At 53.8% G+C, this 27,858-nt stretch overlaps 1 protein-coding gene across 9 annotated transcripts in view; it reads left to right on the top strand.

Moving 5' to 3' along the window:
- Positions 1–23,142, top strand: part of HECTD4 (HECT domain E3 ubiquitin protein ligase 4) — a 181,931-nt gene extending 158,789 nt beyond the window's left edge. For 8 of the 9 annotated variants that reach the window (XM_027576965.1, XM_027576961.1, XM_027576966.1 and 5 more), the window contains 16 exons: positions 1,882–3,188; positions 4,202–4,409; positions 6,924–7,147; positions 7,239–7,390; positions 9,139–9,245; positions 9,749–9,872; positions 11,898–12,088; positions 13,097–13,243; positions 13,947–14,066; positions 14,727–14,882; positions 16,364–16,467; positions 16,594–16,815; positions 18,595–18,761; positions 19,146–19,341; positions 19,898–20,120; positions 20,901–23,142. In XM_027576965.1, coding sequence (XP_027432766.1) covers positions 1,882–3,188; positions 4,202–4,409; positions 6,924–7,147; positions 7,239–7,390; positions 9,139–9,245; positions 9,749–9,872; positions 11,898–12,088; positions 13,097–13,243; positions 13,947–14,066; positions 14,727–14,882; positions 16,364–16,467; positions 16,594–16,815; positions 18,595–18,761; positions 19,146–19,341; positions 19,898–20,120; positions 20,901–21,037 — 3,785 coding nt within the window. In that variant the 3' untranslated portion in view covers positions 21,038–23,142. The remainder of the gene's footprint in view (positions 1–1,881; positions 3,189–4,201; positions 4,410–6,923; positions 7,148–7,238; positions 7,391–9,138; positions 9,246–9,748; positions 9,873–11,897; positions 12,089–13,096; positions 13,244–13,946; positions 14,067–14,726; positions 14,883–16,363; positions 16,468–16,593; positions 16,816–18,594; positions 18,762–19,145; positions 19,342–19,897; positions 20,121–20,900) is intronic. The other variant, XM_027576960.1, reaches the window with a different exon arrangement.
- Positions 23,143–27,858: the final 4,716 nt, after the last annotated feature.

Here is a 27,858-nt window from a genome sequence, read left to right as displayed (position 1 = left end):
GGGGAGCCCGACACGGAACTCGATCCCAGGACCCTGGGATCATGACCTGAGCCAAGGGCAGACACCCAACCAACTGAGCCACCCAGGCGCCCAACTTCCCTATATTTTTGAGATTTTTTTATGATGTTGGAGGGGAAAAAAATGTTGCAAGCTTAAATGCCCTCAGGGGTCAGACAGATGATGTAAATGGGGGAAATAGAGTGGTCCAGGCCCACCTCATGCTCTGTCAGTCCCTGAGCACTGTCCCTCCTTGATACATGAGAAGGTGGCCCCAGTCCTGCCAGCTATTACTTTTTATTTCAAGAAAAGCTAGTAATGGGGGTGGGCACCTGGGTGGCTCAGTCTTTAAGCATCTGCCTTCGGCTCAGGTCATGATCCCTGGGTCCTGGGATCGAGCCCCATATCTGGCTCCCTGCTCCGCGGGAAGCCTGCTTCTCCCTCTCCCACTCCCCCTGCTTGTGTTCCGTCTCTGTCTCTCTTTCTGTGTCAAATAAATAAATAAAATCTTTAAAAAAAAAAAAAAAGAAAGAAAAGCTAGTAATGTAGATATTGATGTGAATTTCCCAGGTTTTAAATGTTGGCAACTAAATGAAATTCTTTAAAATACATTGGGCAAGGGATCAGGGAAGGTGAGTGGGGGACCACCGTGGGAGGGAGAGTTCCGTGGGCAGTCGTCACTCACGGGCCGCCATTTGCAGTCTGGGTGGAGGAGAATTCTGTCTAAGGCTGTCCTCTTACATAAATGGCAAATGGCAGAGGAAGGACAGCGGAGGGGAGGTCGCATGAGCATTGGAGGGCGGGGCTGCAGACCCTGTAGGCACTTGTTCTCTGTGAATGGCTTCCTGAGCACCCGCATGGCATGAGCAGTTCATTTCCAGTTAAAGTCGTGAAGCAACGACACCCCTAGGAGATTAGGCCTCTTAGTGTGAATTTAAGATGTGTGTCTGGCACAAAGGGGATCTTGGTACAGACCTGTGACCCATTTTGTTCTAGACCCTACTTCCTGAACTTCAGTCCTTCTCAGGCCATCTTAATGTGATTTCCACCATGTCTATGAGTCATGCCTGTCAGCATTTATTCATTGGGTTTTTTGGCAATCAGCTCTTTTTCCTTTTTTTAAGCTTTGATTTTAGGGCACCTGGGTGGCTCAGTTGGTTAAGCATCTGCTTTTGGTTCAGGTCGTGATCTCAGGGTCCTGGGATCAAGCCCCCCATATCGGGCTCCCTGCTCAGCAGAGTCTCCTTCTCCCTCTCCCTCTGCCTCTCCCCCTGCTTGTGCCTGTGAGCGCTCTCTCTCTCTCAAATAAATAAAAATCTGAAAAAGGGGTGCCTGGGTGGCTCAGTCGTTAAGCATCTGGCTTCAGCTCAGGTCATGGTCCCAGGGTCCTGGGATCAAGCCCTGCATGGGGCTCCCTGCTCCGCGGGAAGCCTGCTTCTCCCTCTCCCACTCCCCCTGCTTGTGTTCCCTCTCTCACTGTGTCTCTCTCTGTCAAATAAATAAAATCTTTAAAAAAAAAAAAAAAAAGAATACCTTGTCAGTGTGTATTTCTGGGCTTTCTGATAAAATTGGATTATGTGCCCCCAATAGTAAGCATCTCATGGTTTGGGAAATACTGTTCTTGTGACTTGTCACCCACTCGATAACCTTATAAGAAAGAAAGAAAATGATTTTTTGGGGTGAGCCATAGAACCCGGCTCCATGCAATCATGTGGCCCAGGGGTAAAGGCCGTAGGCTCTGGGGGCAACCAGCCAGGCGTGAGCTCTTTGAGCCTCTGTTTTTTCAGCTGTGGGCTGGGGATGAATAGCATAGCTCCAGGAACAGTCCCTGGTACAGAGCAAGTACGAGTGACCGCCGCTCTTGCTGTTTTATATTTGCCTCAGGAAACTTCCTGTGGACCACAGACATGGCGGCCTGCGTGAAGGAGCTTGTTTTCCATCTCCTGGCGGAGCTGCTGCGCACTGTGCACTCCCTGGAGCAGAGGAAGCACCCTGCCGGCCTGTCTTCCTCCATTGCCCTCCAGCTGAACCCCTGTCTGGCCATGCTGATGGCTCTGCAGTCGGAGCTCCATAAGCTGTATGACGAGGAGACCCAGAGCTGGGTCTCGGGCAGCACGTGCGGGGGCTCGGGGGCGGCGGCCGCCACGGACCAGGGCAGATTCTCTACGTACTTTCATGCGCTCATGGAAGGCTGCCTGGCGGTGGCCGAAGTGACCCTGCCCACCAACATGAGTGTCACAGCCAGTGGGGTGACCTCAACGACCGCCCCAAATCTCAGCGACTCGTCATCCTCCTCCTCGTCTTCCCCGGGACAGACACCTCAGAGCCCCAGCCTCCTGTCGAAGAGGAAAAAGGTCAAGATGAAGCGGGAAAAGGCCTCCTCCTCCGGGAAGCGCCAGTCGTCCCGCTCAGTGGAGTCAGACCCCGCCATGCTCAGCATTGGGGGCAGCAAGCCGGAGGACATGCTGTGGTTTCATCGAGCCCTCACCCTGCTCATCATTCTCCGACACCTCACCAGGAAGGACCCGCAGGGGCTGGGTGTGACTAGCGACGCCATCGCTGATGCTTGCCAGGCCCTGGTGGGCCCCACCGCCCACAGCCGCCTGCTGGTGATCTCTGGAATCCCCACCCACCTGGATGAGGGCATCGTCAGGGGGGCTATCCGCAAGGCCTGCAATGCCCATGGCGGGGTCTTCAAAGATGAGATCTACATCCCCCTGCAGGACGAAGACCCCAAGAAACCGAAGGACAAGGCCGAGGGTGGTGACGGCAAAGCCGAGCCAGAGAAGACCCTCGGCTTCCCCAGCGCAGACAGCTTGGAGGTCAGCACATCTAGCAGCCTGACCCCTGCCATGAGCATCAGCGCGTCCGCTTCCACCAGTCAGGCCTCCATCTGCAGCTCCCAGGGTATCTCACAGACAGCCAGTGACCTCTCTGTGGATCCACTGCCCTCAGGCCTCGAGCCGCCCGTCCCTCCCGGGGTATTGGAGTCCCACGTGGTATCCAGCCAGGAGAGTCTAGACATCTCCCTATGCAGCACGGGCAGCCTGGGCAGCCTGGGGAGCCTGGGGGAGCCGCTGGACAATGCTGAGACAGCCTCCGTGTCAGACGTGGGCTCCATGTACACTGTCACGTCCCTGGACAACCAGCCCCTCGCAGCGCGCCCCATCAAAGGCTTTGCGGTCGTGGAGGTAACAGTGCTCACGCCTTGGCAATCACTAAAATCATGAGCGGCTTGAATCCCCTCTAAGGGGGGGCCTAAGAGAAGCCTCTCCAAACCTTCCAGTATTATTTCCCGGGGTTTAACTGATAGGTGACGTTGGGCATGTAGGGAGCTCCCTGTGAGGCAGCTCTTGGAAACCGCGATGATTTATTATGTTGATTTTCTGTGTCTGAGGTCACATCTTGAAGAGTGATGTCAAGTCTGATGTCGTGAAGTAAATGCAGTTTGTTGCTAAGCGTGGGAAGGAGGTAGAGGGGTTCGAGGGGCCTGACCTTTGCTGGTGGATGGGCTTTATCAAGTTCATTCCAGCTCAGGTCCACCGGTATACATTTGAGTGGCCTTGGGTTGTTTTAGATGTTGCCATCGGCAGGAGGGGTCTTCACTGATCCTTATGAGAATAGACTTGCCATTCTGTTCCAGGTGATTCTGAGTTTCCAGGTCACATTTCCACTTCATGATCCCCTCTGCTTCTTGGGCCTCCTTGTTTAGAAATCCTGCATCCTGTGTCTTCACCCTTGTGTAAGGGGAGTCAGGCTCAGAGTAAAACTGCCCTCCCATTATTGGATATGGAGAGAAAGGCACTAGAGGGGAACGTGTGTGCATCGCTTCGCTCTCCCAGGGAGCTCTGACAAGAGAGCTCCAGAACCTGATAATTGGTTTCTTCCCCGGAATCACTTCCATTACTCTATGCGCCGCCTTCCTGGGGGCTTTCTCGGAGCTGAGCGTGGACTTTAGCTCCCTGGGCATCGAGGTAAAACCACAGACCAGGTCAGGGTTTAGCAACAGACATTTCCGGCTGAGATGTTCCCTTCTAAGTTACTGCTGTTGGCTGGTGGCGGAGATGTTCCCAGGGAGGCCAGCTCATGGGAGTCAGGCAGCACGCACAACACTTAGGACAAGGAGAGGACTTCAGGGCAGGACGGGAAGGAAAACAAGGTCATTCCTCTACTCCAATCCTGACCCTTGTCTTTGTTCACACAGATAAGATCCCGAGCCAAAATTGAGAAAATTCGAGCAAGTTTATTTAACAATAACGACTTGATTGGTTTGTCAAGTTTGGATGGTGAAGATGAACTGATGGAGATGTCAACAGAAGAGATTCTCACTGTATCTGTAGTAAATCAGAGTCTGTTTGATACTCAGGGGAGCCCAGGGTTAGAAGATTACTTCAACGATAAGTCGATTAAAGGTGGGTTATGGATTTTTTTTTAACTAATAGACTTTTGGGGGAGCAGTTTTAAATTTACAGAAATGAGCAAAAGTCTTCTGCTCTTTCTATATCCAATATGCCCTATTTTTAACATCTTACCTGAGAAAAGAACTTTGGGGGGCCCTCTTGGGGGTTAGAGATTTGGGAAATGATACAGGTGGCCCTTGAGGAGATGGGACAGATGTTCTTTGCTTGGCTCATGGAAGCTGTCGGAGCTGTGAGGGCTGTGAGGGCGCCCCTGCCTCTGGCCGGCCGTGCTCTAGCCTGCCGAGACCACTGGGAAGGGCTGTTCCTATGCAACTGACGAATCGCTCAATTCTACCCCTGAAACTAACACTACACTGTATGTTAACCAAATTGAATTTAAATAAAAAATTTTTTTTTTAAAAAGTGGGCTTGTATTCAAGTCCCAGTTTGCTTTTTGTCTAGCCAGACTTCCCTTTGTTCAAGTTCAGGTGTATTTATACTGTCCCGTGGAGCTGGAACGTACCAAGTACATTGCTGGAAATCATTTGGTCACGTGCCTGTGGACAGTAAATGCCTCCACCTTTACACTGATTCTTGGGGAAGAAACCGTTCCATCTCCTTTTCACCAAGCCCCACTTTGTCATTCTGACGGCCCTTGTCTGGTGTCCCCACTTCTTTTGTACGATGAGGAGCGTTCACCCAGGTCACAGCCCCGAGGCCCTGCTGAGCAGAATCAAGCAGCAGACTCCCGCCTGAAGCCAGCAGCTTGCCCCAAGCTCCGCTCCAGAAACAGCAGTTTTTCTTCTTTTTTTATGATTCCAGTACTTTGTGTGGTCATTTTTATTTTGTACTAGTGTTGCTCAAAATTTTTAATCCATGTCCATATATATATATTTATGTATTTAGCATTTTTAAAATTTATTAGAGAACACAAGCAGTGGGGCGGCAGAGGGAGAGGGAGAAGCAGACTCCCAACTGAGCAGGGAGCCCGATATGGGACTTGAACCCAGGACCCTGGGATCAGGACCTGGGCCAAAGGCAGACCCTTAACTGATTGAGCCACCCAGGCGTCCCTAGATAAATACCACTTTAATTGAATATTTATAGAAGTCAAAATTCAAAATATTCACAATGAATAAAATAGTAAAATTTTAAATAAACACAGTATTACTGATTCTTTTGTGTCAGGCTTTAATGTGGCTTGGCGCAGTACTGTTGATGTTTTGCTTATTGTGTGTGGGTTTTTTTTTTTTTTTTTGTATTAATTTTGATTTCTCTTTTTTTAACACTACATTGAAATATGTATCTTGATCACTGAGTTTTTGGGGGATCTTGCCCCTGAGGGGGCCGCCTGGTGCTCCTCACCCTGGTCTTGGCCCGAACCCCTTATTAGTGTGCATTTGGCCCCTCAGCGCTCTGCGGCCCAGTCCTCTGGGGGGAGGACTGGTGTAAGATCGGAGGCCTTTTGCTGCCGTAACTCATGGTCTGGCAGCCTTTTCATACTTTGAATCTGAATTTAGACCGAGCTCCTGATCCTGTTATAGTCAAACCTTCCACATAAGGTACTCGGTCTTTCGGTAACATTAGTGGCACATGCATTTTGCTAGAGACTAAGTTGTGGTTCTGCTGAGTCAGCTCTTAGGGCTTGGCCACCTCTTCTACACGCCTGCCCCCCCCACCCCCCCCACCCCAGCCTGGAGGCCCTTTAGGCCCGTGAGGCCTCTGGGCTCTGGTTCCCACAGCAGGCCTGCCCTGGGGGCAGCTGTGGTGTGTCAGAGGGAGAGGTTGGGGGGGAGGGCAGGAAGGAGAAGGGAATGATGAGCAAGTACCCCTCGCCTGGGCCCCTGGCCACAAGAAGCATGCAAATGGGGTCCTGATGGGCCGCTGTGGCCCATGTTCTGGAGCACTTGTTTGGGCACAAAAAGAAATTGTTTTTCTTGTGCTCGGGGACAATTTTGTTACATCTCAGAGAACTAACTTTTCCCACCTGCTCATTGTGCCAGTTTTGAACCATCCTCTGTAATAATGTGAAACTTGCTTGACAACTTGGGCTTTGTACCAACAGTACTTGCAGGCTCCGGATCCTTTTGTTCATTTGGACCTGCCCGTCACAAATGTGTTAAGGTAGATTAAACTGCCGTGATCAGTAGCCCTGAGAGTACAGGGGGTCAGGCCCAGTGGAAGCATGTTTCTTGTGCATGGACGAGTCAGGGCAAGGGCTGGGGTCCGCCATCCCAGAAGCTTGTCATTTCCTTGCAGCCAGTTGGGGGGGGGTGAGTGTGAAGAGAGCAGAAGGCCCACATCACAGGACCGTGCCCAACCGCAGAGAGAAGGCTGGGTGTGCGGCTGGGGGGGTGCGCCCAGAAGGGGGAAACCAGGTTTGGTTGCATAGCTCGTCATCCCACTAAACGTCTGTTATCTACCTGCCAAAACGAGTTGTTTATGAGACCCAGGCAGCTGTGAGGCACATCCGGACATGGCCCGTTCACGGCAGAATTGTTTTGTCCTCTGCCGGCTTGGCAACAGGTGAGAAGCTGGTGCCCGGTGCCAGGGAGGTGCTCACGGAGATATTTAAGAGCTGTGCCCATTCCGAGCAGATGCTGAGCCTGACACCAGCAAAGCCCATCAAAGTATCGGACATTTATCTTAGCAAAGAGCAGATCAACTCCCAAACGCCAGGCAACCTCCTCCACCTCTTCTTCACCAACGTCCGGCCTCCAAAAAAGGTGCTGGAGGACCAGCTCACCCAGGTAGCCGCCCATCCCCGCCGTGCTGGTGCTGGGCCTCGGGTGAGCTTCGGGGCGATCCTGAGGACCCCTCTCTCCCTCTGGTACCCCGCAGATCCTGAGGAAATACGGCGTGCCGAAACCCAAGTTTGACAAGAGCAAGTACAACAAAGGCGGGAAGGAGCAGCACCCTGTGAAGGTGGTGAGCACCAAGCGGCCCATCACCAAGCCGCCTGCCAAGGACAAGGCTGTGCTCAACAGTGTCAGGTGGGCCTCCGAGGGGCTCAGCACATGGGTCGGGCAGGGCACCCGGGGCCGCCGCCTCTTGAGGCTTCCTGCGAGGCGCTCTCTGCCTCTGGGAGCAGACCCCCTGGCTCTGCTTTGCCGCTCTGTCATGTGGGTCCCTGGCTTCATCCACTGAAAGAGAGCGTTTCATTTTATCCACAAGTATAGTAAGATCTGGACCAGACAGGCAGGCAAAAGCAGACCGGTCTAAAGTCATAAACCATCCAAAATGTACAGAATTGTTTAAAAAAAAAAAAATTCTGACTTCCTTTAACCACAAAAATAATTGCTAATTATTATAGAAAAACTATGAAATGCATATTCAAAAAAAGTGATTACCCCACACATCACTTATAACAGTTAAGTGCATAACCTTCTATTGATGCATGTGTATTATTTTCTTAAATTTTAAATGGCTAAGGGGCGCCTGGGTGGCTTAGTCAGTTAAGCATCCGACTCTTGATCTCAACTCAGGTCTTGATCTCAGGGTCGTGAGATCAAGCCCTGAGTCGGGCTCCACGCCTTGAGATTCTGTCCCGCCCCACCCTCCCCCCAATTCGCTCACTCACTGTCTCTCTCTAAAAAAGAAATAAATTTTAAATGGTTAAAATAGTACAAAATTCAAAAGCATGTGCAGCAAAAAGCCACTCCTCTTCTCCTTCATCCTCAAGCCTCCCTGCCCCCGCTCGGTGAGGCTGTCAGTGTTACTTCGCTAGCCTTCTAGAACTATTCTGTGTATACACAAGCAGATGGGCCCGAGCCCAAGTGTCCCCATACCTCACACAGTGCCTGTACCTTGCTGTTTCCATTTACTGCTAATCTGGCAGGTGATTCCATATCTGCACAAAAAGAACTTCCTCGTTCCTTTTTTTTTTAAGATTTTATTTATTTATTAGAGAGAGCACGAGTAGGGGTGAGGCAGGCAGAGGGAGAAGGACAAGCAGACTCCCTGCTGAGCATGGAGCCAGACGCGGGGCTTGATTCCAGGACCCCGAGACCATGACCCAAGCTGTAGTCAGACGCTTAACCAACTGAGCCACTCAGGCGATCCACCTTTTTTTTTTTTTTAATAGCTCCATAATATTTCGTGTGTGGATATGTATACGTATTTAATGGAATTTTCTGTAGACATAGGCAAATGACTTGGGAACTCAAAATTGAAACTTTGGTAGAAAAGTGTTACCTGAAAGAAAAAAAAAAAGAAAGAAAAGTGTTGGACCTGGCAGGAACCTCTAGAGGAATTGTTTGAAGGATCAGAAAAATAAAGTGTCTTTCTATTAATTAATCATATGTAAATAGTGCAATAGAATTTCCTGTGATGGAAATCAGTGCTGTTGCCCTGTCTGGCTGTCGGATGCAGTCGCCACCAGCCACATGTGGCTACTGAGCCCCTGAAATGTGACTCAGTACAGAACTGAATTTGTAATTTTATTTTAATTTAAACTTTAGTAGCTACATCTGGCCTAGTGACTGCTTCATAGTGCAGCTCTGAAGGACGTAGAAGGGATGAAAAGCAGCTCTTTGAGGTTTTTCGCAGTTAAAGCATCAGTTTGTCCTCCTGATTTGCTCAGTGAACTTCTTGGTGAGAACAGAGCTGACCTTGTTCCCCGTGGGAACGAGTGGTTATGGTTGGGGAAGTCTGACCCTAGTACGTGCGTGAGGCTCTGCGCATCCTCTGTCAGGATGAGGTGTGAACGTAGGAATTCTGATTGCAATGCTCTGGTCTGCAGCAGGACTGCCTTAAGTGAGAAGAAGCCAACTGTGAAGCCCAAGTCCCCAGAAAAGAGCAAGCCAGATGAGAAGGACCCAGAGAAGTCACCCACCAAAAAACAAGAAGGTGAATGAGCAGTTTGGGCCTGAGACTGGTGGGCCCCCAGGACCAGCTTCCGAGCTTTTGCCTGAGTGACTGGGCTCCCTTGGGGGTTTGGAACAGGCAGGGCCTCGATGCCATCTTTGACCGTGAATTTATGGAGGTCAAAATAGCAGCTCCCAAAATACCATGCATCCAGGGCAAAGAGTGGGTGATGGCGATGGAAAATAAAGATCTGGAAATCTGCTTAGAAATTCGCTTCCAGAAGGCACTTACCTGGGCATTAGAACTTGAGCCTCATAAAGGCCCAAGCAGAGCTGGAGAAGTAAGGCTGTGGCTTGCTGACCCCGGGAGGTCAGGGGTTATGCTTGGTCTCGGGCAGCAGATGGAGGTGGCCAGTGACAGACCCTGGCGGGCCGGGAGGTGGGGTGCAGGTGGATTGGGCCCTGCCGGAATGCCACCAGGGCATGTCGTGAGGCCCCTGCTGTAGGAGGGTCTTCCAAACTCCTGTCTCCATGCTTCCTCATCAGTCCCTGAGGAGAAGTATCTAACCTTGGAAGGATTTCACAAGTTTGTTATTGACCGAGCCAAGCAAGACATCCGTAGTGTCTGGAGGGCAATTTTATCCTGTGGTTATGACCTTCACTTTGAGAGGTAAGAAGCTGTCCCCCAACCTTGTATAAAAATTGTTTTTGGCCACCAGAAGCATCCTCAAGAAAATCCTTCCTGGGAGCCATTCCGTCTGCCATTCTAAATGCCTACTGAGTTTCTAATTTTTCATAATTTTCAAAGTGGGTTTTAGAACCCATTTGGAAACAAACTCTGTTCTAAACAAATTCATCTTCTCGCAGTTCTGGAAGTCAAGGTGTCAACAGGGTTGGTTTCTCCTGAGGCCTCTGGTTGGCTTGCAGATGGTCACCTCCTCACTGCTCACGCGGCCCTGCCTGTGTGCGGGCGTGTCCCTGCTGCCGCCCCGCTTCTGAGGGGGACACCTGTCTGCTGGTCTGGGCCCCACTCTGAGGACCTCCTTTAACTCAATTAGGCCGTCTCCTAACAGTCACACATTGGGATTTAGGGCTTCAACACAGAAATGGGGGTGGGAGGCCAGACACACTTCAGTCCCTAACGGGGACAATTTTTCATTCCAAAGACTCTGTTCCTTGGAGTCCCGCTTTGTCTCCGAGTCTCCGTTGCCTGCTCTCCTTCCCTGCCAGGCAGGAGCTCACCAGGTCCCCAGGGCCAAACAAGATCTAGCTGTAAAGGAGTCCCAGGCCGGCCTGGTGCTTACAAACGGGAAGAAACCTCCCTGCCTTCACTCTGGCGCTCACCCCAGACACGCAGCAAGATGGGCGGGCATTGGGGAAGGAACGGCTGCCTGGAGCACGCTCTTTTGAAATCCGTGTTCAGGGTTCAGAAGTGGTTTGCTGCTTGGCACCATCATTTTGTACAGAAGGCTCAGAGTCCGTCCCCGGACCAGTTCTGATTTATTTTAGAAGCCAGTAAGAGAGAGGACTTTGGGGCTTTTTGAAAAGTAGAATCACCTGTTTTGGACTAGAAAGTGCATTTGAAATGGGAAGGTTGCAGATTGGCCTGCAGATGAATTCCCACGTGACACGTTTGTTATAGCTTGACGGCTCGTTCCCTCCTTCCCCCACCTGGCCTAACAGCAGCCAGTGACATCAGCCAGCCTGGAGGGGGCTGTGGGGGGACCCTCCGGCAGAGGGGATCCCCTTTTGGAGGAAGCTATCTCTCAGCACTCCTCCGGTAGGACCCACACGGCCTGTGTGGAGAGGCTCGGCCTCTGCCCCCAGATAGGCCCTCCTGGCAGGAGGCACCCTGTGTGGCATGTGGCCCAGGGAGGTGCCCAGGGCTCCGGAGCTAGAGACGCCCATCCCCCTGCCAGCCTGCCCGCCCTTCTGGCGCCCCCAGCTTATGGGCCTGGGCAAGGCCGGGCACACAGGAGGTTGCCCGTGGGTCTGTACCCAGGGTCATCACTTTGTAAAGCTTCAGTAAATGGGTCTCCCGACATTTTCAGGGTGTAGGTTTTTTCAGTACTTAGAAGTGGGTGCACATGAGACATCTTTTTTTTTTTCGTTTCCACCTCACTTGGGATCACTGCAGCGGATGATGCAGCGGTCCCGCCTGGCCGGGCACTCGGGTGGCAAGCGGTGTCCCGTCGGCTTAGAGCGATGCCCCCGCCACCCCTCTGCCCGCGCCCAGAGCTCCGCGCGCCAGCCCTGCCTGCTGCCCGAGGGCCATGGCTTCAGTGAGGCCGGCGGCTGGTGCTCCTCGCGCCCTTGGCCGTGCGCCTCCCAGGCGCCGTCAGCCTGCTGCCGCTAGCTGCATTTTGTCTGGGACCACCCGGCCTCAGGAAGCAGCCGTCTCTGTGGCCCACGCCGGATGGCCTTCCTTTCGGCCCAGGGACTCCAGAGCCCCGTCCTTAGCCCGCCACCCTCTGCCCACCCGCAGGAGGGGGGCCCGCGTGGTTGCGAGCGGCGGGGCTTCGGGTCGGTGGTGCCGTTCCCGCCCTGCAGCCTATATGCTCGCTTCTCCTGGGGGCGCCTCTCCACCTGGGTTGGGCACCAGGACGCCAGCTGCGGGGCGAGGCTCTGTTCCGGACGTCCTCTGGGAGCTGGGACGTGGCCCCTGGCCCACCTTGCCCTTCTGGCCCGGCCCCAGGTGTGCCTGCATCGACGTCCGACACGCGCACAAGGCCTCAAGGAAGTGGACCCTGGAGATGGACGTGGCGCTCGTGCAGTACATCAATCGGCTGTGCCGCCACCTCGCCATCACGCCCGCGCGGCTCCACCCCCACGAGGTCTATCTGGACCCTGCAGATGCCGCCGACCCCAGAGTGGCCTGTCTCTTGAGTATGTGGACCCTGGGGGATTGGCCGTGGGGGATGGTCTCCCTGTGCGGCCTGGGGGCATACTCTAGATAGTACGGGGAGTGGGGCGGGGGGGACACGGAGCTGTGATTGCAGGTGGCGGCAGGCGCAGGAGTGCGTGCAGCGGCTGGGAGGCCCCGGCCACCACCGGCACACCCAGGTCCCACCCGGAGGCCACCCCAGATGCCAGGCGGGAGTCGGGAGGGAGCGGGGATCAGAGGAGTTATCCCTCATCATGAGAGAGCAGAGCGTCTTTATTAAAAGCTGGGAATGTGCCTGCACACGCAAGTGCACATGCGAGAGCCGACGTTCTGCGTAAATCCATCCCTGGGAGGCGACCCTTGTCACAGCACGCTGGCACATGACCCCCAGGCTGGCTTCTGTGCCTGTGCACGTGTGTGCCACGGGCGGCTTGGGAGTCTGCCCACCCTTGCTCGGCCACGTGTCCTGGGCTTTTGCTCTTTGCTCTTCTGGGTACTTTGAAGGTAAACATGGGCCAGAGATCGTCCTGCTGTCTGTCTCTCCAGCTGGAGGGGAGACAGATGTGAGGACACACGAGACAGCGTGGCAGCGTCTCAATGTTCTGGGCTTGACATAAGATGTCACTTTGGGGGAAGCTGATGAAAGGTACACGGGACTGTGTACTATTTTTGCAACTTCCTAGAATTCTAATTATTTCAAAACCGAAAGTTAAAAATAGCCCAGACCGCAGCCCTGACGTGGCCCTTAGAGATAGGCTGAGGGGGCCCTTGGATCCCCTAAGAGCTGGGGCCTTACCCTTTGCTTCTGCTTGGCACAGGCTCAGGCAGCCCGGGGGCCACGCACGCACAGCATCTGTGGGCCCCAGGGATAAAATCCCCTACGGGGGCCCTCCTGGTCCTTCCTGAAATGCCCTGCTCCTGGTGCTTCCCCCTCCCCCCCGGTGACAGGGGCCACTTGAGTTTGTTCACAACCCAGGAGTCCCGGCCTGACCTCCCCTCATGCCCTGCAGACGTGCCCATCGAGAGCCTGCGCCTGCGCTTTGCCCTGCTCCAGTCCCTGAACACCACACTGGAGACCTTCTTCCTGCCTCTGGTGGAGCTGCGCCAGACACCCATGTACGCGCACAGCATCGCCGCCCTGCTGAAGGAGGCCAAAGGTCAGCGCGCACGCCTTCCATGGGACGCGCTCAGGTCCCTGGACGAACAGCACTTCCAGCCAAGAGCGGTTACTTCAGTTATGCCCTGAAAAATTAAACTTAGTAATGTTTTCAGGGGCACCTGGCTGGCTCGGTCAGAAGAGCATGTGACTCTTAATCTCGGGGTCATGAGTTCGAGCCCCACGTTGGGCTCCATTGTTTAAAAAAAAAAAAAAAAAAGGCGGCTCTGGTTCACTGTCCCTTACATTCCAGAGATGATCATCATTAACAGCTGAGTACCTGTCCTTCCAGACTTTTCTGTTCACATACAAATAGACACACATGACTTTCTTTAAAAATAAAAAATGGGTATCCTAGCATATGTTCTGTTCTGCACCTTCACCTTCTGGGTTTTTGTTTTTTGCCATTTCAGAAAATGCTGCAGCAAACCTCCTCATACTTCATGTATTTCTGCCAATGAGGTGGTTCCTGGGCATGACAAAGGCCGGGGTTCATGTGTTACCATTGGGGCAGATACTCACAAACTGCACACCCGGAAAGTCGGGGCCATGGTGTGCGTGCGCCCCATTCAGGGGCCTGGAGGGCATGCCAGGAGAGAGTGGACCCGGAGGGGGCAACATGTCCTCCACCAGGCCTCAGGGCTGACAGGGAAGGCAGGAAAGCAGCCCCGTCTAAGCCTCTCTTCCCACATTCCTCCCTTCAGGGCTGATCTTTTATGACACAAAGGTGACCGTCATGAATCGGGTGCTGAACGCCACCGTGCAGAGGACAGCTGACCACGCAGCTCCCGAGATCACTTTGGACCCACTGGAAATCGTGGGAGGTAAGATTAGCTACACAGAGCAGAAAATGCTAAAAATAGCCATGATCAAACAAACGATGCAGTTGATTTCGAGCACATGCAGGAAGCCTCTAGAAGGTAGTACAGACGTTCATCTGGCTGCTTCTCTCCTCCTCTCAAGTGTCCCAGCGGGTGGCCTCCACCTTCAGGGTCCCCTAGTGAGCCTGCATGCTGGGCAGCAAGAGGAAGGGGAGAGGCGGAAGGAGCTCTCCGCTTCCAGGAGCCTCGCTGCTCCCCCTCTCACTGGAGAGCTGTCGCGGGGGCCACACCTAACTGCAGGGGAGGGTGGGGAGGGGAGACGTTCTGGTTGGCCATGGACTTGCTAGAGTTGGGGTTCTGGCATTGAGGAAGCGGGGAATGGCCCCTGGGGAGGCAGCCACGGCCTGTGAACACACACCCGTGTGGAGGAAACGAGAGAAGAGCGTGGATGGGGGGGTGCCTCCCCTGGGGACAGAGGGGAGGCTGGAGGCCACGTGCCTGTGGCATGGAAGACGTTCCAAGAGCAGAGAGAAGGCAGGGTGGCTGAACCAGGGGTGGGGAGAGGGCCGAGAAGCAGGCAGAGGCCTGGCAAGGCTTGTGTCCCGGGGTGGGAGAGCAGAAGGTGGGGCCTGGAGGCTTTTACTGCTTTCTGTCTCTTTCCAGGGGAGATCAGAGCCTCCGAAAACTCCTACTTCTGCCAGGCTGCCCGGCAGCTGGCCTCCGTCTCGTCCTCACAGCTCTGTGTCAAGCTGGCCAGTGGCGGCGACCCCACCTACGCCTTCAACATCCGCTTCACAGGGGAGGAGGTCCACGGCACCAGTGAGTGTGCCCCCGGGGGCTCTGGGGCGCCCGTTCAGCGTGGGGGCTGTGCTGACGATGAGAACGGTCCTTGCGTTATTTTTAGCCTCATCTGCCCCAGATCCCCCCCATCAGCGAGACTAAAAAGGCGGCGTCCTCATTAGCTCACAGCTCACAGCTGTCCTGCAGAAGCCAGGACTGCCCCCGCCCCCAGGGACTCGCCCCCGGGCTGGGCAGGAACAGCACTTGCCAGGGACTTGAGCCCGCCCCCGGGCTCAGGAACCAAGCCTGGGATCAGTGCTTGGGATCAGTGGACACCGTGGAGCCGCCATCCGTGCGGATTGGCCTGGTCCCCCAGGAAGGGCCCCCGGCTGAAGGCTGGGCTCAGCTCGGAGCGTGCGTGTGTCCCGTGAGAGGCAGGGTGCTAGGGGACAGCGATGAGGGACAGCAGCTCGGAAAATGCTCCCTCGTGACCCTTTAAGCCATGCTTAGTGAGCCGCAGACATTCAGGAAGCGTTTCCCACTCTGGATGAGAGAAGAGACCCCGTTCTTCAGCCAGACACAGCGGGAAGGGCGGGCGGGCGCCCCGCTGCAGCGGGGCCTCTCAGAGTGCCCCGAGAGTGGCAGGCCCACCCTCCACGGCGGGCCCTCCGCATAGCAGGGTGAGTGCACGAGAGACCGGCGTTGCCCCCACGGGCCTGACAGAAGCCTCCCCCAGCTCAGGCAGCTGGCTGTGGCTCAAACCCAGGTCCATCCGGCTCCACGGCCCAGCCCTCGGTGGCTTCCGCAGGCAGAAATCTCCTGCTTCCGCGGGGAAGCTGAGCGAGCACATCTGTCCCCCAAGCATGGCTCCGACCGAGCAGTGTGTACGCGTAGCTGCCCTCAGAGCTTCCGACCTTAGGGCCCTGACGGGGTGCACGGGGGAGACAAGACCCAGCCACAGGGAGGTGTTGGCCAGAAAGCCAAAGGCGTGTTTGGAAAGACAGCAGCAGGGGACCCTTAGTGGCCCGTTGCCCTCTGCCAGCAGTCGCGCGTCGGTCCGTGCAGTTAGACACTCGCTGGACCGACCCTGAGGACCTGGGCCTCAGCGGGGGGCGGTGCTGAGTAGGCCAGGCGGCCCCGCTCTCAGTACAACCTGGAGCGACAGACGTGGATCGAACGAGCCTGCAGATCAGTGTGAGCTTGCAGCGTGGAGGTGGCCCGCGTGGGGCTCCGCACCGGGTCTCCTGGAGTCCTCGGAGACAGCCCCCAACGTCCGTTCGATGACTGTCCCCACTTGATGGATTGGGTCACCGGGAAGTGATTCCCAGGGGGTCACCCAGCTAGTAAGTGGCACAGCAGGACTTGACCCCAGGTCTCCCCGCCCTCGGACGGGTCCTCTCTCCCCTGCACCGTAGCTGCATGCGGGCTGGCGGACGAGCTGACGTCCAGGTGGGCACAGGGCCCGCGGGCAGGCGGGCTGCTGGGGTCTCTGTGCTGATCGGTCTCCGTGTGTCCCACAGGCGGCTCTTTCCGGCACTTCCTGTGGCAGGTGTGTAAGGAGCTGCAGAGCTCCTCGCTGTCCCTCCTGCTGCTGTGCCCCAGCTCGGCCGTCAACAAGAACAAGGTAGGACGCGTGGGTGGGGGGTGGGGGGGGCTCTGTCCTCCTCGTCCGCCCCCTCCTGGCCTGCCGCCCTGACTCTGCGGCGGCTCCCTGCACCCGCCAGCCCCCCATCCCTGCCTCCGTTTCCAGGGCAAGTACATCCTGACCCCGAGCCCCATCACCTGCGGGGAGGAGCAGCTGCTCCACTTCCTGGGCCAGCTGCTGGGAATTGCGATTCGGGCAGATGTCCCTCTTCCCCTGGACCTCCTGCCTTCCTTCTGGAAGACCCTGGTGGGGGAGCCCCTGGACCCTGACCAAGACCTACAGGAAGCAGACATACTCACCTACAATTATGTCAAGAAGTTCGAGAGCGTAAGTGAATAGTACGTGCTGGGGACAGCAGAGCTCCGGGGCTGTGTCCCCGTGGCTCCTTGCTGCCTCCGTGGCCTGCTGTGGCCCGGTCCTCCGTGCCATGGGAGTCCGAGCATCTACCTGAAGACCGATTGGGACCTCCCAAAGAACATGAGGGAATGTGAGCCATCTCTGGCAGGCTTACTCCATGGGGACAGAAGCCCCTCTGGCTTCTCTTCCTGTTTGATAGCAGCAGAGTGGGGGTGACGGATGTGCCCTGACGGGCACCCCCAAAGACGCAGGGTTGCAGGGTGCCCGGCAGCTGAGCGAGCAGAGGTGCCGGGAGGGGAACTCCTACAAGCCGACCCACTTTTGCTTTTAAGAGCTTGGTTTTGGGGCCTCAGAGTGCAGGAGATTGGCTCCTGGGGATCACCTGAGCTTGGCCAGGGAAGGGCAAGGGGTGGGGAACGTAGCTGTCGTCCTGGCGCCTCGAGCCACACAGAGCTAGGGAGAGCACAGCGGCGTCCGACCCTCCGTCTGACCGCACAGCCGGCGCCGGGCCGTGCGCCCAGTGCTCAGGCTGCCGGCCGCTGGTTCACAGCCGCGGGGGCCGGCCGCGGGCCAGGCCCTGGGCTCTCACCCCAGCCGCGGGGAGCTCCTGGGTCGCTCTCCGGGTATGGGAGGCCCTGTTCTGGAGGGCTGTGTGCACGCGTCCTTGCGACAAGGCCAGGGGGGAGGGAGGCTCAGAGAGGAGAGCTGGCGGGGAAGCAGAGTCACCAGTGGAACCTAGGCCTGGCCAGCTGCAACACGTCCTCAAGTTAGAGACCGAGTGGGGAGGCGCCTCTGCCCCAGCCGTCCCCCTTGAGGCCAGCTGCCTGTGCTCCCCGGGGAGCGTCAGCTGGAGGAGGCTCACAGCTCGGGCGTGGTCCTCCCCTGGGCTACCACCTGGGGCAGCCCAAGGGCGCACCAAAGTCGGGATCTTGGGTTAGTGGTCGGCTTCCCAGCAGAAACGGGGAGGACAGTGAACTGCCTAAAGGGTCAAAGCAGGATGGGCCCCCACGGGCTAGGGATTTAGGGGTCGCTGCCAGGCACTGCTCTGAGAAGTCCTCCCAGGGCTGTGGTAGCAGCAAGGGCCTGGGGCAGGCAGGGGACATAAGACAGCGTCCAGAAGGACCGTCCGGGCAAGGCTTCTTTCTGCAGGCTTTGGGCAAAGCCTTAGAGGGTGCCGGGATACAGACTACCCCGGGTTGGGGCGCACGAACCGGGAGGAAATACTCGGAACTTCTGGCGGTTGTACCTGCAGCCTTCCCCACGCAGAGTTACAGGTTTATTCTCCTCCGGGCCAGATCGGGTCAGCTCCTCTGTAGCGTGCACATCAGGGTCTTTTGGACCCTACTTTTGGTTTTTCAAATGATTTGCTTTTAAAAGTAAATATGGATACAGATTCAGCTTCGGGCACAGCTGAATCCAGGTGTCCAAATGTCATCAATAATTGGTTTCGAGAGGGTCCCCTGTAGTACGAGAGGTACCATCTCACAGTCGGGGCCGTGCCAGGGACAGAGGACTGCTGCTTCCAAACGGTAACAGCAAAAGCCCTGCAATTTGGGTCTCGTTAGCCGGGCCTCGGCCACACGCCCAGCCCTGAACTCACGGCACCTCTGGGCAGGCTGGTGCCGTGTGCACCTTCATGACGGTCGAGGGCAGCCCCCATGCAAACGGTGCCTGCCGTTTGCCCAACTGGAGATTGGGGTTCCGTCTCCCGGGTCAGGCAGTTAGCCTCGGTCCGCCTCTGCCTTCCAGATCAACGACGAGACCGAGCTAGAGGCGCTGTGCGCCGAGATCGCCTCCCAGCACCTGGCCACCGAGAGCCCGGAGGGTCCCAACAAGCCGTGCTGCAGGTTCACCTACCTGACCATGACGGGCGAGGAGGTGGAGCTGTGCAGCCGCGGCCGGCACATCCCTGTGGCGTGAGTGTTGCGCCTGCGTGGGGGACCGGCCAGTCGGCCTGACGGGGTGTGGCGGCGGCGCCGGGACTTGGGCAGCCTGGGCTCGTGGGTGACAGGCGGGTTTCACCAGTGGGAGGAACGTGAGGCAGGACGTTGGGGGACAGCAAGGAGGGAAGGTGTTCAGCGTGACTTTTTAATCACAAAAACCCCAGCTGTGAGGCGGGTGACGCCCGAGGCAGGAGAGGAATCCGCGGGGCTTCGCCGGGACCGGGACGTCTCGGTAACTGGGCCTGAGGCCCCTGCTGCCCGGGCCCTCTGCCGGGGGGCGTGTGGCCCCGAGACGAGGCGCAGCCCCGGGGGCCGCCTCGGTGCTCTCCCTCACCTGGGCGCCCCTCGCGCCGGCAGGTGGGAGAACAAAGACATCTACGCGGCCGCCATCCGGAGCCTGCGGCTGCGGGAGCTGCAGAACGCCGAGTGCGTGACGGCCGTGAGGGCGGGCCTGGGCGCCATCATCCCCCTGCAGCTGCTCACCACGCTCAGCCCGCTGGAGATGGAGCTGCGCACGTGCGGCCTCCCTTACATCAACCTCGAGTTCCTCAAGGTCGGTGGCCTGGGGCCGGGCCGGAAGGCGGTGTCAGCAGGGGCCTGTGCTGGGGCGGGGAGGGGGGACGCTGTGCTCACCCCATCTCACAGCTGAGTTGGCCGAAGCCGCCTCGTGGCAGCACGTGGCAGGGTCAGCTTCCTTCCCAGACCATTGGCCTCCAGGCCCCTGTCCTAAGCCGCATCCCGAGAGAAGACCGCTCTTGCTGAGCCCCCTCCGCTCCCCAGCTCGGCCAACTCCCCTCGGGCTGGGCCCTGGCATCCCAGGGTGGCTTCTTGCGAGCTGCGCGACCTTGCCCAAGTGACTTGACATCCAGTGGGACCGGTGACAGGCCCCGCGCAGTGTGTCCACGGGCTAACCTGGGTCGAGCATCTGCTGCTGGGCCTGACGTGCAGGCTGCGGTCGCACACACGGGCGCTGGCACAGTACCTCCGAGGCCTTCGTCGTTGTCACGATCCCCGTGTCCCTGCTGCTCCCACCTGGCCTAGGGAGGTACTGGGCTAGCAGAGGCCTGGGTCTGCTCACAGCTCGGGGGCGGGGGGGCTTTCTTCCCCAGGCCCACACCATGTACCAGGTGGGGCTGATGGAGACGGACCAGCACATCGAGTTCTTCTGGGGGGCGCTGGAGATGTTCGCCCAGGAGGAGCTGTGCAAGTTCATCAAGTTTGCCTGCAATCAGGAACGCATCCCGTTCACCTGCCCCTGCAAAGATGGGGGCCCTGACACAGCCCATGTGCCCCCATACCCCATGAAGATTGCCCCCCCAGATGGCACAGCAGGTACTGCCCTCCCCTTGTCGCGTCCCAGGTCGGGACACACAGGCCCTTCTCTCAGTTGGGAGCTGGGGTTGCTGGGCCCTGCGGGAGAGAGGGAGATCAATGGACAGATAGACCCAGATGTAAATGCCGGGGGCGGGGGGCACGCTGTCATTTGACTCCCAAACCTGACCTCAGCCAAGAGTCCTCCATAGCGGCCCAAGGTTGACGTATTTTCTGATGTTTTATTTTTTTTTTTAAGATTTTATTTATTTGAGAGAGAAAGAATGAGAGAGCACATGAGAGGGGGGAGGGTCAGAGGGAGAAGCAGACTCCCCGCTGAGCAGGGCACCTGATGTGGGACTCGATCCTGGGACTCCAGGATCATGACCTGAGCTGAAGGCAGTCTCTTAACTGAGCCACCCAGGTGCCCTTTCTCTGATGTTTTAAAAAGCTAAAAATCCAGAAATGTTTTAATCTTCCAACTTTTTTTTTTTTTTTTTTTTAATTTTCCAACTTTTAAATGTAGAAAAATAAAACCCTCTGCTGGGCAAACTTCTCTATAACCAGATTCCCTCACAGGTCAGCACTGTGATGCCCGTTGCTGTACAGTAGTCGTGTCCGCCATTTTCTCCTCCGGAATCTTCTCTTCTTTTGCCCCTGCCCTGCCCCTCCTCCTGATGAGCCTTGGGGTTGGCTTAGAGCTGCCCAGAGCAGCAACCCTGGAAGCAGAGAGGCCCATAGGCCTCCCTGGAAGCGTGGCCCAGCCTCCTGACGCTGGCCTGGTGCGGTTTTTTTTTGCAGGTTCCCCAGACTCTCGCTACATCCGAGTGGAGACCTGCATGTTCATGATCAAACTTCCCCAGTACTCCTCTCTGGAAATCATGCTGGAGAAACTTCGTTGTGCCATTCACTACCGAGAAGACCCCCTGAGTGGCTGAGGGGAGGGAGCCCCAGAGTGAGTCCGTCACTGAGGCACCGCTCCACCGGCTTGGGAAGCCTGCCACTGAGGGCACATCCCTCCAGGCCCTGCGTGAGGAGTTGGCGACATTTTGCTTTTCTGAACTTTTGTCCACATTCCAGGGCTCCCTGGAAGACTTAACCTTTTGTATTTGTATGTTTCGTGATGGGTTGGTTCTTTTACTACCTGTTTGTGGTATGTTTGTAGGGTAGTTTAGTTCCCAGGCAGCCTGTGTCTCATTTGATCTTCCTGGACATTGTCTTTCACGGCCACCGGATTCTGATGCCATAAGGCCCCAGTTAGTTCCACATCATGGAATCACCCAGCAGGAAGCTGGTGGTGAGATCCCAATGGCCACACAGAGCATCCTGTTCTCTCCGCAGAGCATCTTCACAAACAAGTTTGTGGCCCTGCCCCTTCTGCCTTGAGCTGGAGTTGATCCTGGACGCAGCTCCCGCAGGCCTCCTTCCATCTTGAAATGGTTGGGCCAGTTATCCAAACGTGGGAGACACACACAGGGAGCTTTCTGTGTTAATCTTCTGGCTTTAGAGCCTTGTTTATGGTCTGGGTTTTTCTGAGGAAACTCCCTCCCTCCCCCCGTGGTTCCCCCCATCCCTTCCCACCCAGACAACCCTCTGCCCTCTGTCTCCTCTGGGCCCCTGGTCTGACAGTTTTCCACTGAGTGTTCCTCAGAAGACCAAAGGGTTCATCCCTGACCTTCGTTCACAGCCAGGCGTGTTGTAGCTCCAGGAGTTGAAGAGGACACCCAGAGGAGGAGGGACAACGCTCGAGTGGGGGCGTTTTTCTGAGACTCTGATTGAACAGGAAAGCACAGGATTCAAGCCTAACCCCCCCCCCTTTTGTACTCAGAAACAGCCCTTCTTCACCGCAGTGTTGGTGAATGGGCCACACACCTATTTTAAAAAGAGCTGACTGAGGTGCTCTGCTCAATTCAGGGTCTACTTCAGTGACTAAGACCTTCCAAGGACCACCGTGGGGTCCTTCTGCCCCGTCTGGCCAGGCCCACCCCCGACTCCCTTCCTACCCCATGTGAGCGTGTGTGCCAGGGCTGAGCTGCTCCAGGCTCACCCACTGCCCCAGTGCATTGGTGCCCCAAACAGGTCTTTGTCCGATGGTACTTTGTTCCAGAGTAGCATATGCCATCTTATTGGACACTGTCATTTTGGGCCTTGCTAGTTCTCATGGAATTGCATCACTGTATTTATTGTATAATATTGTGAATACTGAAAGTTCTGAGTGAGTGTGTGCTGACTAGAAGGCTCTGGAGTGTGAATGCTGGGGAGAGAAAGCTGTGCTTTTCCTTTCTCTGCTGTGGCCCTGGCCTGTTGGAAAGTTGTATGGATTTAGAGTTAGAGCCATTAGCATCCATCTCCTCCCTCTTATTCTTAGGAAATGCATTAAGAACCATTATAGAAATGATTCCCCAACCTAAGGAAAAGCTAAAACCGGATCGTTCCGGCTGCATCGGTTACGTTTGATGCAGGAGCAGTCCTGTCTGGAGGTGAGCACCTGCAAGCAGTTTCCCTGCTTGAAAGGAAGAGGGTTGCCTGCTGCCTCCTAGCAGTGAGAGCCCCGTTGACTGGGGGTCACACCAGGATGTAGTCCTGACAAAAGGATCCTCTTATTTCTGCATAACGAAAGAGCCTCTGGATTATTAGAAGTGGTTCTTCCTCTTTGTATTTTTACATTCTTGGTCCCTTCCAATCCTTCCCATCCCTTGAATGGGCTCAGAATTGTCAGCTACCTCCCCCAGGGGGGTTTGGGAAGCTTCTTTTGGCCCATCACTTGAACGGATGACCGCTGTGAGTAGGATGTTTGCTGCTAACACGACTGCGTCTCCCAGAGAGCACACTGAGAGCTCCAGACCGATTCAAACCTTGGCCCTAAAAAAAAAAAAACCGTGTGCTGTAAAGTTACTTGATGTATATTTATTATAATTATTTATGGTTGCATTTAACAAAGTTTTCATTCAATTTGATGCTATTTACACCACTGCTGTGTAAAGGAAGCTCACCACAGGAAAAAAGTCGCACCAATAAATAACCTTCATCTAATTTTGATTTACCTGAAGAGTTGTGTGATCATCTACTCACTGGAAAGATTCAAAGGCTGACAGGCTCGGATGGCTCTGATACCGAAGTGCTTGTCCAGTAGTTAGGAATTAGGTCTCTGCACTTGATGTGATTCTTACCCCACCATGCTTATAAGCTATCCTTTCCTCCCATTCAACTCCTTGAGGCTGGTTTTCATATAGAAAGTATGAGTCTTCGAAGGGATGGAAATCCAAGGTCAAAGCTAAACCTAACGCTTGCATGTTCTGCCCCCTACTCATAGTGGAGCTTGTCTAGACTCTTCTGCCAGTGTGAGGATTTTCCTCCAGGAGCTCATTGCACGGGAAGAGTCCAGGCCATTCTTAGACCACCTATCCTCCCTTAGGAGCCGGCAATGGACTGAGAACTGTACAAAAGGGAAGTGCACAGAAGATAAAGACGGTGCTGCTTTCCTAAGATCGATGGTTCTGCCCTCTTCTTGCACAGCTCTCCCTTGCCACCCCGAAAGGGAACCCTGGGGTCTGCATTCAGGAGAATCCAACCAGTCTCCTCTCCTTGACCTTATCACGTCCTCCTGCTCCATGGGAGGCCTCACACAGACCCACTTAATTCTTCTTTTGACCCTACCTTTATACTTAATAAATGCTAACTTTTAGTGGAAGTTATCCCACCTATGTCTTCATTACAGGAAGAGCAAGAGTCCTCTTGGATGAGGAATAAGCAACTTTTCTCCTCCTGTCTGTTGCCTCACAGCGCTAGAAACAGAAAAAGCAACCACTCTCAGCTGAGAGAAGACTTCTGTTGGACGGGAGAAGCTGGGGAGTGAGGTGCCTCAGCTGAAGATACCTCACTGAGCGCAGCAAGGATTCTCCTCCTGCTCTCCAGAATGGCTGAGGTCATCTTTTTAAAGAGCTGCTGCTTAGAAAACAAGTGTATTCAAAATTACACTATCCAGTAATAGACAACATTCATCCTCACTAGTCATCAGGGAACTGCCTATTAAAATCATGACAAAATCTATACAACTACCACCACACCCCCATGGTTGGGGGCAGATGTGGAACCAAGCACATACTGATGTGGGGAATGTGACCTACAACTACTTTGGAAAACTGGTACTCTCCTCTACACATGCCCTAAGACCAGCAATCCCAGGCCAACAGAATACATACACATGTGCACCGAAAGCCATGTAAGAGGATGCTCACAGCAGCAGTCATGGCGCTCGCCGCAGTGGCACACGATGGAATGCTGGACAGAAAGGAAAGCACACTACTGCTACGTGCAACCATGTGGAGGAGCCACACACACAGTGATCAGCAAAAGAAATCAAGCATTAAAAAGTACTTAAGTTCATTTAATAATGAACAGAGTGAAAAATAACTGATCTATCTTACCATAAAATGTCACGATAGTGGTGGTTTTGGGTCCCAGAGGATAGTGACTGAGAGAGTAGGAGGGGCATTCTGGGGTCTTGGTGATGTTTTTGATATGGGTGGTGGTAACAGATAACGTGTTCACAGTGGGCTGTATACTAGTACTAGGCGCTTTTCTGTAGGGATGTTCTCCTGGAGGGATAGTTTCTTAAAAATAACAAGTACTGAGTCTGGCTGGCTCAGAGTATGTAACTCTTCATTTCAGGGTCAAGTTTAAGCCCCATGTTGGGCATGGTGCCTACTTATAAAAATAAATCGCAATGCCTCAGTGCCCCCCACCAAATACAAGTACATCAAAATGAGGACCTGCTTGTGTTCCCTCTCTCGCTGTCTCTGTCAAATAAATAACATCTTAAAAAAAAAAAAAAACACACATTCCATCTTCATGAAACAAATCTTTTTAATCCACAATTTCTGAAAGGATAACTATTGGAAGAATACATGAGCCCATCATGGGAAGCAAGCTTATTTGTACCTCCCTCTAAAAAACAAACATCGTAAAGGGAAGAAGGAATTAGAGGCCCCATGTGCCAGGAGGAAAACAGGGATTGGAAATTCATGTAAGAACCAGAAGTTCAAGCCCACCACCCTGGAGAAAGCTAGAAGTCCTATTCAGGAGAAACCACCTGAACAGCTGAGACTCCAGCCCCACCCTAGGTTTACACAGCAGGCTGGAAGATCCTTTTCTGGACTAAACCAAAGACCTACAGATTCTGACAGCAGGAGCTCTCCAGTAAAAATGCCAGCCGGTTGCCCCACAGTAAACATGAACAGTTAAAGAAGCTTCTCATTTTTAGTGCCCCAGTCTTAAATATAACAGCCAAGACACAGATTTGAGGAAAAGTCTATAACATAAAATATCAAAACAAAAATTACAGAGTAGAACAAATCAAAGAAACAGCTATGGCACAAAGTATGAGAACAAGTACTGCATCAGGGTGCCTGGCTGGCTCAGTTGGTGGAGGGTATGCCTCCCGATCATGGGGTTGTGAGTTTGAGCCCCACACTGAGTGCAGAGATTACTTGAAACTTTAAAAAGTACTGCATCCATTGAGTACGGGGGAAAAAGGCTGTCAGAAAGGATAAAAGACAGGTTTTGGAAATACATTTAATATCAGAATGAAAGGATATGGTTCACCTTTCCCATAAAGTTGGGCAAAAAGAATATGAAAAAAATGGATCAAAGAGTGTCAATATCCAACTATCACTGGAATTCTGCAAAGAGAGAAAACAGGAGAGAAATTACCAAAAAAAAAATAAAACTCTGAAAAACAAGAGGTCCCAAGTTTCCAAAATGCTCATTAAGGGTCCAGCTCTTTGAATGGAAAAAGAATCCACACCAACATACACATGGGGAAGTTTAAAAATACCAGGGATAGGGGCACCCGGGTGGCTCAGTCGTTAAGCGTCTGCCTTCGGCTCAGGTCATGGTCCCAGGGTCCTGGGATGGAGCCCCGCATCGGGCTCCCTGCTCAGGGGGAAGCCTGCTTCTCCCTCTCCCACTCCCCCTGCTTGTGTTCCCTCTCTGGCTGGCTGTCTCTCTCTGTCAAATAAATAAAATCTTAAAAAAAAAAAATACCAGGGATAGACATCCTAAAAAGCTTCAAGGGGGAAAAATGACATGCAAATCAGAATGGCATCAGGCTGTAAAACAATCTAGAAAGATAATGCTTTCAGGACACTTCTAATTCTAACCACGATAGATGAACAGAAACCAGACTTACCCTCCCCATCTCAACAACTAAAATAAAAAACCTGACATGTAGGGCACCTGGATGGCTCAGTCAGTTAAGCATCTGCCTCTGGCTCAGGCCATGATCTCAGGGTCCTGGGATCGAGCCCGGCATCAGGCTCCCTGCTCAGTGGAAGTCTGCTTATCCCTCTCGTGCTCGCTATCTCAAATAAAATCTTTAAAAAACAAAAAAAAACCTGACATGTATGGTTCTCAAAACATCAGGCAATGAAGGACAGGGCTCTGACAAATACGGTGGTGGTATCATGGCCTCAGCGTGTGGTATGGATAGTTTTCAGACAGCAGCAAAAGGAGGGGAAACCCAAGCTGGAACCCTACCTACAGTCTCCCAGAGTTAAGAAAACAAAGCATCCAAGGCACCTAGTTTGTGGGGCAGAGTACCAGAGAGGAAGAGTTGTACAGAGAGAACTCTGTAGATCTGTTGATGGTCCTTCTCAAGTATTCAGCTGAGTAATGATAAGCTCCTGCATATAAGGAAACTGCCAGAGGCTGGGAAAAGAACAAGCCGAAAGGATTAGAACTGACAAAGAAAGAACAGGAAATAGTTCCTGTTCCCACTAGCCAATATAGAAAACTATCATTTATGGAACTTTGATTTTTGCCTCACTAGTGCAGCAAAATTCCCAATTTTGGAATTAGGAAAAACTAATTCCTGTTCAGGTCCCACCTAATAAGCTTAAAAGTTTGACACAAAAGGATCAAGCTGTTTGACAGTGATCAAGTATAAAAACAAAGCTCGAAAATACAGGAATACAAAAATAGCCAGCACATTAAGTGGGTAAAATTCAGAATGCCTGGCATCCAATCAAAAACCACTGGACCTATGGGGTGCCTGGGTGGCTCAGTCGTTAAGCGTCTGCCTTCGGCTCAGGTAAAGTAAAACAAACCAAAAAAATTAGTATTTTACTGAATGTCTAATCCAACCAAAGGAAAGGAAAACAAGTTTATCTATCTCCATCCCCAAAAACTAAAGTTATGGGTGACAAGCCCCAAAGCCCTCTCTGCCCCCGAGGATTCTTCCTCATGCCTCCTTTAAGTCCCAGGGGCATTTTCAATCATGCCAGAAGTGACCCAATTCTCTCAGTCTTTTTGGGCTTCTTTCACCAAAGACAAGGTCTTTCTGAGCTGATAATTTTTATTGAGGTATAACTGACATAAACTATACCAAAAAAACCCTATAGTTATATAGTCTTTTCTCTGGTCTTGCTTCTTTTTCTCAGTATAGCTCAGACCTGGATATGAGTCCTGGCTCTGCCATGAATTATCTGCATAGCCTTCTGCAGATCCCTCCTTTCCACTGATGAAATGAGGCAATTCTTCCCTCTTTTCCCAGCCCCACTAGGTTGTTAGGAGAAAAAATAAGCTCAAAATGACCTAAGGTCCTGTGCAAACTGTGAGGTGCTGAGGGGTAAGGAATAATTCTGCTAAGGCTCAACCTCTCTCAGGACCGAGGCTTTTAAGATACCTGCCTTTCTCTATTTAGTTGGAGGCAGTCCCACCTCCACCCCAAATCATCACCAGAGCTGCAACAACCATCCAT

Source organism: Zalophus californianus, chromosome 14 (genome assembly GCF_009762305.2).
Source record: "Zalophus californianus isolate mZalCal1 chromosome 14, mZalCal1.pri.v2, whole genome shotgun sequence".
Taxonomy (NCBI): Eukaryota; Metazoa; Chordata; class Mammalia; order Carnivora; family Otariidae; genus Zalophus; species Zalophus californianus.
Note: the sequence above shows the minus strand (reverse complement) of the source record. Positions and strands in the feature narration are given on the sequence as shown.